A 12,656-nucleotide genomic window follows, 5' to 3' on the forward strand; every position below is an offset into this window, starting at 1 on the left:
GCCCTCCCTAGCCCGCTGGAACCCTCCATGCCCACACCCACCTCCTAGTGGGTGAAGCCAGGGAGCCCTCCCTCAGGCGCATCAGGGGAAGACTGGGGTACTGATGCCACGCAGCCACTTCATTGCGCTGATCACCAAAAAGCTGGAATATGAAAATTCCTGTGGGAGAAACCCAGGGCTGACAGTCCCGACGTCCAAGCTCCTCTTCCTGGGTTAGAGAAATCAGAGGTGCCTGCCCCGGCCTGGCTGCGGCTCAGCCTCCCGCCGCCAGGGGATGCCAGGCAGGCGGGGGCGGGGCCTCCTCGGGCGGGGCGGGGCCGGCGCGAGAGGCGCCCGCAGCGCAATTGCAGACCCCGCCCTCTCGGCCCACCCGCGCCTCCTGCACCGTGGGGTGCAAAAGGGCAGCTCCTGGCATAAGTGTGCGGAGCACACTTGCGGACCCCCGGGGAGGAGGTGCCACAGCAACTCTAGACTCCTGTGTGCAGAACTGGCCGCGGAGAGGTGCCCAGGGCAAGACCCCAACCTCTGCTCCCTGAGTCCAGTGCGGGGCTTAGGGTGGCAAGCCCCCAATCTCCCTGTGGTGACTTGCCCCCCGGCCGGCCAGGCCCAGCTAGTGTGGCACCGCGTGTGCAGAACTGAGGTTCTTCCAGCCAGGTACATGGCCCGGTGGGCTCTGGAGAGCCTATAGAACTGGGGGTGCCCTCGAAAACAGTATGCCCTTGGCACTGCAGGGCCCCACCGGGCAGGGCGCTGGGGGCAGTGAGGAGGGTCCCATCCCAGTTGTCTTCCCTGTCAGCCTTGGATGCAAGGCTGATCCACACCTCTGAGTGACCGTGTAAGCCTAGGGGCTCCTGGTGAGTTTGGGATGGGTGCCCCAAGATCGTGACCGTGTCCCTGAAAAGGGCACGTGGGCACCTGAGGTCCTATGGGAAAAGTGAAATGATGCCTCAGTGCTCTGTCCCGCAAACGTGAACACACACTCTCCCTCTCAGCCTTCCTTCCCGCCCCATGGAAGGAGGGTAGACACGGAGGGTTACACATCGGGGAGGCTGAGTCCAGACACAGGAAACGCTACTCAGGGCTGAGGCTGAGTCAAGTGCGGTACCCGAGTCCAGCCCTGCACTGCCACACTTCAGTGCAGCAGAGGAGAGCGGTGTCCTGGGTTCCTGCATAGTTCCCCAGCCCCAGAAGCCCCTTGTCCGTAGGAATTTGAATTCTTCCTTGATGACAACAGCGACATCATGGTGGCTCCTGTTATTCCACAGCCTCAAAGTTCACCCGCTGGGAGCTCACTAGCAGCTTCTGCCAGGCAAGTAGCCCTTCCCTCGGGGCTCAGGCTCCTGGACAGGCTCAGCCTTGGGCAGCCTTCGCCAGGTCCGCAGAGAATAGCGTTGGGAAGGGTGGACCTGGCGGATGGGGTGGGGACAGGCAGGCCAAGCCCTCGTTCGTACCCCAGCACAGGGCTTCTAATGAGAGGTCCCCAGCGCTGCCCAGAGGAACTTCCGCGATTGTGGAAATGATTCCTGCCTGCTTTGTCCATTAGCCACTCCTCCCAGCAAGACACACACACTCACTCACTCCACCTGCCACCAAGGAACTGAACTTCTAACTGTATTTAATTCGCATCTAAATGGCCACACGTGGTTGGTGGGTGCTGTAGTTGACAGCGCGGCGTGAAGGCTCCGGAGCTCCTCGCACCGCAGGACCCACAGCACAGACCACACCAGTAGACTTGGGGGAGTGGCAGGGGCGCCAGGAGAATCCTGCCTTGCCCGTAGCCCCGGATGGAAGGATGACACTGAGTTCGCGACGCTGCGCTCCTCGGGAGCACGAACCACACCTGGAAGCAGCCTGCCCCGGTGGCCCCAAGGTTGCCAGGTCCCTTCAGCGGCTGCCCCCGGGGCCTGGCCGGCAGTGTCCGGGAGGGAGCAGCGATCCCGCCTCCAGGGATCTCCCGGGCGCCGCCTGGGGAGGGAGCGAGGGGCTGGGGGTGCTGCTCAGCCGCTCCGCGCGCCTCGGTTCCCAACACAGCGCCCCGGCCCCGGGCCGCGCTCGATTCCCCGGCTCCCCGCGCCCCTGGCTCCCGGCCCTCCCCGCCCGGCGCCCCAGTCCCGCGCCCCGGCCCCGCGCACAGCGCCCCCGGCGGCGGCCGAGCGGAGCCCGAGCGGGGCGGCGCACGGCGCGGGGCCGGGCCGGGCGGCTCCCGGCGCGACTTCCTGTTGTGCCCGCGCCCCGCCGCCGTCGCCCGGCGCCCCTAGCCCGCTGCCCGCGGCCCGGCGCGGCCGCCGCCCATGGATTTCACCTAGTGCCGGCGGCCATGGCCGCGCAGTGCTGCTGCCGCCAGGCGCCCGGCGCCGAGACCGCGCCCGTCCGCCCGCCGCCCGAGCCTCCGCCCGCCCTGGACGTGGCCTCGGCCTCCAGCGCGCAGCTCTTCCGCCTCCGCCACCTGCAGCTGGGCCTGGAGCTGCGGCCCGAAGCGCGCGAGCTGGCCGGCTGCCTGGTGCTCGAGCTGTGCGCGCTGCGGCCCGCGCCCCGCGCGCTCGTGCTCGACGCGCACCCGGCCCTGCGCCTGCATTCGGCCGCCTTCCGTCGCGCCCCCGCCGCCGCTGAGACGCCCTGCGCCTTCGCCTTCTCCGCCCCCGGGCCGGGTCCCGCGCCGCCGCCCCCGCTGCCCGCCTTCCCCGAGGCGCCCGGCGCCGAGCCCGCCTGCTGCCCGCTGGCCTTCAGGGTGGACCCGTTCACCGACTACGGCTCCTCGCTCACCGTCACGCTGCCGCCCGAGCTGCAGGCGCACCAGCCCTTCCAGGTTATCCTGCGCTACACCTCGACCGACGCCCCCGCCGTGAGTCCGGGGCGGGCGCCGGGGCTGCGGGCCGGTCCGCAGGGCGCTGCTAGCGGCCTCTCGCCGCACGGCCAGGCTGAGAGACGCGAATCTGTGCCCTACAGGTGCCCCCCTCCCCTCACCCCGGTGATTCCCAGCTGTTGCCTGTGAGCCCTTAGGACCTTTGCATAGAGGCCAGAGTCCTTCGGGGACACCGGACAGCATGTCACTCAGGGAAGCCTCCCGTTCAAGTGTTCGGTCCCTGCCTGGGTACATGCAGCTTCTGTCACCCACCAAGGTGTACATCTGCAGGATCCTGGCACCGAGGGTAGGGCTGGAGTGTCAGCTGCGGAAGGGCCTCCATGTGACCAGGGCCTGCAGATGTGTCCAAGCCAGAGGCAGAGGAAAGGGCCATGGGAGGGGGGTGGTTGTGATGCTCGGTTTGGGGCTCCCTTGGCCAGCACTGGTGGAGTGTTGAGACCAGTGGGCCCCGCGACCCCAACATAGACACACATAGGCTCTGCAGGGCTTGCACACTGGGTACCCACCACTCTAGAGGCTCTGCAAGAAAGGCCAGGTGGCTCAGGCTGGCGCTGTGGCTGCAGCACCCCCTCCACCTCCACCAGTGGGGGTGTGTACAGGATGGAGCAGGGCCTTTCCTGCCTACAGCATGGGGGTTCATACTGCATCCCCAGGTGGTATGGATGGCACACATGTGACACCCAACATATGCAGCACACACACAGCTGTGGAGGTGCTGGGAAGTCCAGCTGTCACTGATCACGGCACATAAATAGACAGGGTGGTGGAGAGGCGTCAAGCCACAAAGAGCCAAGGTGACATCTGGGCAGGAAGAACCCAGACCAGTGCACCCCTGTGGGCTTCCTGTACATTTCCCAGGAGCCCTAAGCAGGACCTGCCACCTCACCTTCCTCCCAGAACCCCTGTGGGTGTGCAGGCCGCTGGCCAGCCAGGCCCACCCCTGCTGTGGTATTCCAGGGCTCTGACAGGTGGCAAGTATGCCTCTCAGTATGACAGGTGAGAACTGAGGGATGGGCTTCTCCCTGGCCTTGAGGAGACTCCTGCAGTGAGGTTCCTTCATACCAATTCCCAGGTCCCAGCACCCCCAAGGGAGAGGCTGCATTTGTGAATGGCTCCCCAGGTGGGTCCTGAACACCCTGGCAGCCCAGGGCTTAGCAGGAACGAAAAGACGCCTGTGCCCGGCTGGGGCAGGGCCAGGACACCAACAGGAAGTTTGGAAGAGATCTGAGAGTGCTGGCAGGGGTCTGGCTGGGTCTGCAGGGGAGGCAGCCCTCCTGGTCTGGGATCCTCCGGGCCGTCAGTGGCCATCAGCTGTGGATTCCACTCGTCCACTCTCAGAAGGTGTTGGGGGCGTCTCCCACTCATGGTCTTGGGAGGGCCCATGTATGAGGAGCATTTCAGTTTGCCTTGACAATCTCATTCAGGCAGAGGGGAGGGTGGGGACGGCGTGCAGGGCTGACTCGAGACGAAGGTAATGTGGCTGTGGTTGGGAGAGGGTCCCCCTCCCAGACTCTGAGCTGCCCTCATTGGAGAGGTCAGAATTCTTGGAAGGAAGATGAGATGGGTGCGGCAGGATAGTGGCAGGAGGGCCCAGGGGTGCGGGCTTCTCAGTGGGGCTGGGGCCTGGCCTCAGCATCTCGGGGTGAGGAAAGCTTCAACAGCTATGGCGCAGATGAGAGGTTTGCCAGGGCATGACCTTAGGTGGGCAGCAGCTGCTGTGAGCACACCCATTCCACAGCACTCACCGCAGCCCCCAGCCTCCAGGCAGTGGCCCCGGCCATCCTTCCCTTAGCCACTCCTGTCCCCTGCCAGCAGGGGCCTCTGGCCTGGCCTCCACTCCCTGCTTGCCATTCCCTGGCCTGGAGCCTGTCTCCTGCGGGGTCCCTCCAGGCGAGGCTGCCTGGGCTCAGGGCGGCTCTGGGCTCAGGTGTGCTGCCTGCCAGTGTGTAGCCATCAGGAGGCTCTGGCTTCCCAGCTTCCACATCCCAGGCTCCCTTTCCTGCCATGACCAGATGAGCTGCTGGGAATTTGGACTGAGTGTGTTCTGACTTTGCCTTAGTTTCCCTAAGGAAGCTAAGATAATGCAATGATGGGCTATTCCCTTTCTTCGCCCTGGTGTTAGCTGGGAGATTCCCCTGTCGGCTCCCTGACACAGGGCCTCCTGCCTGGGTTGGGGTCTGGCCCTGATGACACAGTGCAGGCCACACCCTGGGTCACCTGCCCGCGATGTCCCCCCTGCCCCGGCAGGCAAGTGAAAGCTAGGGGGTGGCTATTGGCGCTCGATGAACTCAGCAAGATAATCCAGCCATCGTCACCTCCCAGAGCCTCCTGCCTTCTCTCAGGCTGCTGCCCAGTGGCTAGGGCCCAGCACCCCAGCTGGGTGGCCCTTTGCTGATGTGCCATCCTGCCCGCAGATCTGGTGGCTGGACCCAGAGCTGACCTATGGCTGCGCCAAGCCCTTCGTCTTCACCCAGGGCCACTCCGTGTGCAACCGCTCCTTCTTCCCGTGCTTTGACACGCCTGCCGTGAAGTGCACCTACTCTGCCGTCGTCAAGGTCAGGGGCCGCCAGCTGCCATCACCTTGCTCCCAGGACAGCCCAGCAGCCTGGCCACACCGCCTCCCCCTTGCTCCTACCTGCCTGGACTGTGGCCCCAGCTGCCAGCACGCCACAGTGCTAGCAGGAGCCCACCTTCCCTACTCTATGGGAGGAGCTGCTTTGCAGGGAACAGGGGAAGCTGGGCTGCCTCCAACGGGCCTGAGGGGTTCAGGGTCCTGGACCCAGGGTGAGGGATTGTAGGGGCCCCAGACAAGGGGTCTCCAGACAGAGCTGCTGATCTCTGGTGGGGTCTGTAGGTCACCGGGCCTGAGCTTGGCAGCACCTGCACTGGGATGAGGTTTGCAGGCTGGGACCTCGGGGTTCTGAGTGGAGGGTGGCAGGTCTCTGGAGAAAAGTTCTCTGACAGAAACGTTCCCTGATGGGGAGGTAGGGTTTCCTGCTACAAATGTGGGGCAACCTGACAGGCTCCCTGGCCTGGGCTGTGGGTGTGTTGATGGTGGGGCCTCCTGGTCTCAGTCTGGCCTCCTTACAGGCGCCATCGGGGGTGCAGGTGCTGATGAGTGCCACCCAGAGCGCGTACATGGAGGAAGAAGGCGTCTTCCACTTCCACATGGAACATCCCGTGCCTGCCTACCTCGTGGCCCTGGTGGCCGGAGACCTCAAGCCAGCAGACATCGGGCCCAGGTAGGGAGGGCCTTCTGGGCTGCCCAGGCCTCAGGGAGAGCCCCACCGGGGATCTGTGACCTGTATCCACAGCTGCCCTGCTGAGGACCCCCACTGACCTCTGGGTACTCTGGGCCAGCCCTGCCCCTGCCTTGGTGCCACTGCCAGGGCCCTGTCTGCCAGGCCCTCCCACCCATGTGCCCTCAGACCCAGCAGCCTGGCCCACCCAGTGCCTGCCCTGCAAACTGGTCCTTCCTGCCAAGGCCCCCGCACAGCCTAGCACCCTCACACCTTCGTTGGTGCCTTCAACCCAGAGATAAAATGAGCTAACTGGCCCCTAGAATGCAGCTCTGCCCCTGCTGTGGGAAGGGCCAGGGTAGCTGCCCACCCAGTGAGGCAGGGCAGGCTGCGGGCTAGGATGGTCAGCCAGGCTGGATGAGGTGTGGGTGTTACTGGAGCCCCAGGGCAGTGGGAGAGCCTTTTGGGGTGAGCCGGGCTGGGGCTGCTCAGCCTCAGCTGACCCTCTCTGCATGCAACAGAAGCCGCGTGTGGGCCGAGCCGTGCCTCCTACCCACGGCCACCAGCAAGTTGTCGGGCGCAGTGGAGCAGTGGCTGAGTGCAGCTGAGCGGCTGTATGGGCCGTACATGTGGGGCAGGTAGGCCCTGGGAACCTGTAGACCTGGCTGACTGGAAGGAGGAGTCAGAGGGGGAGCCCCTCGTCTGACCCCTGGGGTGTCCTGTCCCCATCTCCTGGGGAGGAAGCGGAGCTCACTGCAGGGGCAGGGCTGATCCCCGCTGGGTGGAAGGTGGGGTGTGGGTGTGCGGGGTGGGAGTCTGAGCCCTGAGGTCTGCCACCCTCACTGCCCTCCCGGTGCAGGTATGACATTGTCTTCCTGCCCCCCTCCTTCCCCATCGTGGCCATGGAGAACCCCTGCCTCACCTTCATCATCTCCTCCATCCTGGAGAGCGATGAGTTCCTGGTCATCGATGTCATCCATGAGGTGGCCCACAGCTGGTTCGGCAATGCTGTCACCAACGCCACGTGGGAAGAGATGTGGCTGAGCGAGGGCCTGGCCACCTATGCCCAGCGCCGCATCACCACCGAGACCTACGGTGCGGCCGGGGCCAGGGAGGGCAGCCACTGGGGGCCCTGGGCACTGAGCCAGGGGCAGAAAGCCCAGCCTGGCTCCCCTGCCATGCTGCAGGTGCCCACACCCCCTGCTTCCCCCGACTCCCCCTACACCCCCTCACCTCTCCCCTGTCTCCGGACCCCATCCAGGTGCTGCCTTCACCTGCCTGGAGACTGCCTTCCGCCTGGATGCCCTGCACCGGCAGATGAAGCTTCTGGGAGAGGACAGCCCGGTCAGCAAACTGCAGGTCAAGCTGGAGCCAGGTACCTGCTCCTCAGGACCCGCTCCTGGAACCGGGGATGTCACCCCTCAAGGCCTCCTTGCCTGTCCTTCGTGTGTGCTGGCTGTGGCTTCTCTGTCCCCTACTGTGCCTGGACCCCTGCCAAGGCCAAGCTGAGAGCCCCTCGTCTGGGCAAGGCCTCCCCAGGCTCCCACAGCCACCGCCACCTCCCTGGCTCTGAGCACCGGTCACAGTGGCGTGTGAGTCCTCAGTCTTCCCCAAGGGGTGCCCAGGGCGTCAGTACACATCTGGACATGTGAGGGACTGTGGCCCTCGGCCCTTCCTGCTCCTCAGAGCCTGACCACCGCCCCTCCCTGTCCCATGGGACACTGGTGGTCTCGGACGCCAGCCCAGGTGGGTGTTCACCTTGCAGGAGTGAATCCCAGCCACCTGATGAACCTGTTCACCTACGAGAAGGGCTACTGCTTCGTGTACTACCTGTCCCAGCTCTGCGGAGACCCACAGCGCTTTGATGACTTTCTCCGAGTGAGCAGCCCCGTGCCCAGGACGGCCCTGCTGCCACCTGCCCCCAGCCCCTCCCCAGCTCACAGGGCTGCCTGCTCTTCTGGCAGTTGGGGTGGAATTGGCAGGGGCCTGTGAGCCTGGCTGTGACCTAGTCTGCCTTTCTTTGTGGGGAGTGCCTGGGTTGCCACCTTCCCTTCTCCCACCCTCCGTTTGGTCACTTGGCAGGGCCTGTGTGCCAAATGCTGGCTCCGCAATGCCTACTAGCTGCCTCTGCGCCTGCCCTGTGTCCAGCACGTACCTCGGCGCATGCCCTGCAGTGCCCTGCAGGCCTCTCGTGGGGCTGCCTGTGCCCCGCCCTTCCAGGCCTGCTGAGGCCCCACCTCTGCCACACAGGCCTACGTGGAGAAGTACAAGTTCACCAGTGTGGTGGCCCAGGACCTGCTGGACTCCTTCCTGAGCTTCTTCCCGGAGCTGAAGGAGCAGAGCGTGGACTGCCGGGCAGGTGAGGCTGACCCCACTGCTGCAGTCAGGGAGCTGTGGGTGTGATGACAGGCGGGGCCTCTGCTGCCTGAGAGGCCGCTCCGCCTGGAGGAAAGGCCAGTCAGTTCACTGTCTGTCCTTCAGCCGACCCTTGCTGGACCGTATGGGCCCCAGGCCGGTATGCTATGAGAACAGGGCTGGGGTTGGGGACCTGCCTGGGGGCGGTGGCACAAGGCTAAGTGGGCCGAGTTAGGCACTCCCAGGAAGTGGGCCATGGAAACCAGGTGTGCAAAGGGCCTGGTGCAGGAAGGACGGGTGATGGGGGTGTCCTGGAGCTGGAAAACAGCAGCCAGCCCTGCTTATGCATCACTTCTAAGGGTGTCCCTGAGGGTCTGAGGGCTTTGGGGCCCAGGAAGGCACTGCAGGGTTCAGACATTGAGGGAGAGGCCAGAATTGCTAGAGGGTGGTGAGGTGCCACTGGGAGGGCTGTGCATGGTGACACCAAGTTTTGGAAGGTACAGCAAGTACACCAAGAGCTTTTTGTGGGTAGGGGATGGGCACTGCCCTTTTAGAGCAGGAACATCATCTTAAGAGCCTGTTGCCCCCATCCCGCCCCTGCTGGCTCATGGCGCAGGTGGCCTCTGCCAGCACTGAGGTTGGGTTTAGACTACTTCATTGTCTTCCACCCAGGAGAGGCATGGTTGGGTCACCAACCCAAGCCTCTGCCTCCCTGTACCCCTTCACAGAAGCCCCTTCAGTGGCTTCAAGTGGCAGTGCTGGCTGGAGCTGACCCCGCCTTCCTGAACGGCCCATGTCCCTGGAACAGGCCACCTGCCTGGGACACACTCAGGGTCTGGGGTCTCCTGGGCAGATTGCTCAGGCAGCCCCTCCCCAGCCCAGGCAGGGACCCCAGGGTCACTTCTCCCCTCCAGGGCTGGAATTCGAGCGCTGGCTCAATGCCACAGGCCCGCCGCTGGCTGAGCCAGACCTGTCTCAGGGATCCAGCCTGACCCGCCCCGTGGAGGCCCTTTTCCAGCTGTGGACCGCAGAACCCCTGGACCAGGCAGCTGCCTCAGCCAGTGCCATTGACATCTCCAAGTGGAGGACCTTCCAGACAGCACTCTTCCTGGACCGGCTCCTGGATGGGTCCCCGCTGCCACAGGGTGGGTCCTTGCAGCTGATGGGGGTGGCCCAGGGGCTGGGGTGCAACAGCAGCTCAGCCCTGACCTGCCCCCTGCCCCCTGCCCTGCAGAGGTGGTGATGAGCCTGTCCAAGTGCTACTCCTCCCTGCTGGACTCGATGAACGCTGAGATCCGCATCCGCTGGCTACAGATCGTGGTCCGCAACGACTACTATCCTGACCTCCACAGGGTGCGGCGCTTCCTGGAGAGCCAGGTGCAGTCACCTGCCCAGGGGAGCAGCCTGGAACGGCCTAGCCATGCGGAGTGGGAGTCCCACCCGACTCCCTAGTCTGAGCTGTTGGGGCAGGCCAGGCACATTCTGGAGAATGGGGCGGGGAAGACGTAGGGGTCTGTTGGGAGTGGGGGCATGCACCGGGTGCAGGTGCCAGAGGGCAGCCTGGACTCCACCAGTTCTTTTTTTTTTTTTTTTTTTTTTTTTTTTTTTTTTTTGAGACGGAGTCTCGCTCTGCCGCCCAGGCTGGAGTGCAGTGGCCGGATCTCAGCTCACTGCAAGCTCCGCCTCCCGGGTTCACGCCATTCTCCTGCCTCAGCCTCCCCAGTAGCTGGGACTACAGGCGCCCGCCACCTCGCCCGGCTAGTTTTTTGTATTTCTTAGTAGAGACGGGGTTTCACCGTGTCAGCCAGGATGGTCTCGATCTCCTGACCTCGTGATCCGCCCGCCTCGGCCTCCCAAAGTGCTGGGATTACAGGCTTGAGCCACCGCGCCCGGCAGTCCACCAGTTCTTGGAGAAGCTGTGGAAGGGACCAGCTGGGAGCAGGAGTCTGGGGTCCAGGCCACCTCAGCCTGCTGGGCCCTGGGCCTTCAGCATCCAGGTCTGGGCAGAGGGGATGTCCAACCTCCTCAGAGAGAACCCAGAGCCCTCAGGCCCGTGGGCCCTGGCTGCCCTGTTCCCTGTATGTGCTCCCTCCAGCCCAGGCTCCCTGGAGATGGGGACTCCATGGTCGGCCTGGAAGGGTGGGGTGGAGGTTAGAGGCTAATGGCAGGCCTCCTGGACACCAGATTCCAGGCCATAGCCCTGATGATGAAACTGGGGAGCCAGGGGTAGGAGAGCCGCCTGGCCGGTTTGGCAGGGTGGGCTGGCTCGAGGGGCCTGGGGAGCCCACCAGTGTGACCGAGTAACCCTCCTGCAGATGTCACGCATGTACACCATCCCGCTGTACGAGGACCTCTGCACCGGTGCCCTCAAGTCCTTCGCGCTGGAGGTCTTCTACCAGACGCAGGGCCGGCTGCACCCCAACCTGCGCAGAGCCATCCAGCAGATCCTGTCCCAGGGCCTGGGCTCTAGCACAGAGCCTGCCCCAGAGCCCAGCACGGAGCTGGGCAGGGCTGAAGCAGACACAGACTCAGACGCACAGGCCCTGCTGCTTGGGGATGAGGCCCCCAGCAGTGCCATCTCTCTCAGGGACGTCAATGTGTCTGCCTAGCCCTGTTGGCGGGCTGACCCTCGACCTCCCAGACACCACAATTGTGCCTTCTGTGGGCCAGGCCTGCCATGACTGCGCCTATGGCTCTGGCCATGAGCTCTGCCCAGGCCCACAAGCCCTTCCCCTGGGCTCTCCCAGGCAGGGAGAATGGGGAGAGGGACCTCCTTGTGTCCGGCAGAGACCTGTGGACCTGGCCTCCCCACTCCCAGCTCTCTTGCACTGCAGGCCCTGGGGCCAGCCCGCACACGCCATGCCTCCTGTCTCAACACTGACAGCTGTGCCTAGCCCCGGATGCCAGCACCTGCCAGGTGCTGCCCCTGGGGCAAGGGCCCCAGCAGCCCTACGGTGACCGCCACACTGTGCCTTACATCTGCCAGGGGCCCGGGCCGTGCTGTCCCTGCAGCACGCCTCCTTGCAGGGATCTGAGCCACCCTCCCCGCACAGCCCTGCACCCCGCCCCTGGGGTTGGCAGCCTCAGTTGGCCCCTGGCAGAGGAACAAGGACACAGACATTCCCTCAGTGTGGGAGCAGGGGACACAGGGAGAGGACAGTTGTCCCTGGGGAGGGCCCCCTGGCCCCAGGCAACCTTAGCCCCTCAGAACAGGGAGTCCCAGGACCCAGGGGGAGTCTGGGGAGCCTGTCTCTTGTGGCTTCCTGGGGTGGGAGGCACATGGGCACAGCAATACCCTAGGGAAAGTGGGAGGTGGTGCTGGTGCTCTCTCTAGGCCCACCATGCTGGGAGAGGCGGACGGGGCCTGGGGCTCCAGCCTGGGACTGCTGCGATGGGGTATCACGGTGATGGTCCCATTAAAACTTCCACTCTGCAAACCTGATCTCCCTCCCTCTTTCTCTCGACTTCTGTCCTCTGCATCTTCCCGGCTGTGTAGGGTGGGCTGGCCTGCCAGGACTTGGAACCTGCAGCTGGTCAGGAGCTGGGCGTGGCCCCCTCCTCTGATACACAAGCCTGAGAGCAGGCTCCCCGAGTCCTGCCCAGCCCCTTGGCCGGACCTCCTGGGCCTGAGTGGCCTCTGGATGTCACAGGGAGGCCATGTGTCACCTTCACTCTGGGCCTTCACCTTTGTGGCTTAAGCCAAATCCCAGCCTCAAGTGGTGATCCTGTCCCAAGATGGGTACCAGGTGACAGGCATGTTTGGTTTTGGAGAATTGAGATTTCCATTTTCCCAGGCGATAGGTGTTGCTGCTTTTCAGAGTCCCCAAGGATGTGGTGCCACCATCTCAGTGCCACACACACCTGGCCAACATGCTGTGGCCCAGAAGCAGCACGCCTCTTCTCTCAACCCACTGGCCAGGCCCAGTCACAGCTCCACTCCACACGTGGCAGCCAGGAAGTGGGGAGGGCAGGAGGTGTTGGGCAAATAACCCTGACACTATCACCATCCAGTCCCCAGCCACCAAATGTCCCACTCACCCTCTTCCCTGTTCTGGATGCCCCGCCCCTCCCCAGGGCAGATGAATCCCCCTCCAGTGGCGGTAGCAACTCCAGTCTAGGGTCTGGGGCCGTCTCTGCATGGGTTGCTTCACGTACCTTCTTCACATCAGGGCTGGGGGAGGCGCCACCCCATCCAAAGA

The 12,656-nt window shown here is 64.5% G+C and overlaps 1 protein-coding gene across 4 annotated transcripts; it reads left to right on the forward strand.

Moving 5' to 3' along the window:
* The first annotated feature begins 2,218 nt into the window (after positions 1-2,218).
* RNPEPL1 (arginyl aminopeptidase like 1) lies at positions 2,219-11,894 on the forward strand. 4 transcript variants are annotated; one of them, XM_045368080.3, is made up of 11 exons: positions 2,219-2,842; positions 5,278-5,418; positions 5,954-6,105; positions 6,624-6,740; positions 6,962-7,197; positions 7,364-7,477; positions 7,868-7,980; positions 8,353-8,461; positions 9,372-9,602; positions 9,692-9,834; positions 10,773-11,894. In XM_045368080.3, the coding sequence occupies exons 1-11, from the start codon at positions 2,318-2,320 to the stop codon at positions 11,064-11,066; spliced, it is 2,175 nt and encodes a 724-aa protein (XP_045224015.2). In that variant the 5' UTR covers positions 2,219-2,317; the 3' UTR covers positions 11,067-11,894. The 4 variants fall into 4 exon arrangements, with proteins under 4 accessions (XP_045224015.2, XP_045224016.2, XP_005574877.3 ...); XM_045368081.3 differs by having other exon boundaries at positions 9,405-9,602; XM_005574820.5 differs by having other exon boundaries at positions 2,219-2,806.
* Positions 11,895-12,656: the final 762 nt, after the last annotated feature.

This window comes from Macaca fascicularis, chromosome 12 (genome assembly GCF_037993035.2).
Source record: "Macaca fascicularis isolate 582-1 chromosome 12, T2T-MFA8v1.1".
Classification (NCBI taxonomy): Eukaryota; Metazoa; Chordata; class Mammalia; order Primates; family Cercopithecidae; genus Macaca; species Macaca fascicularis.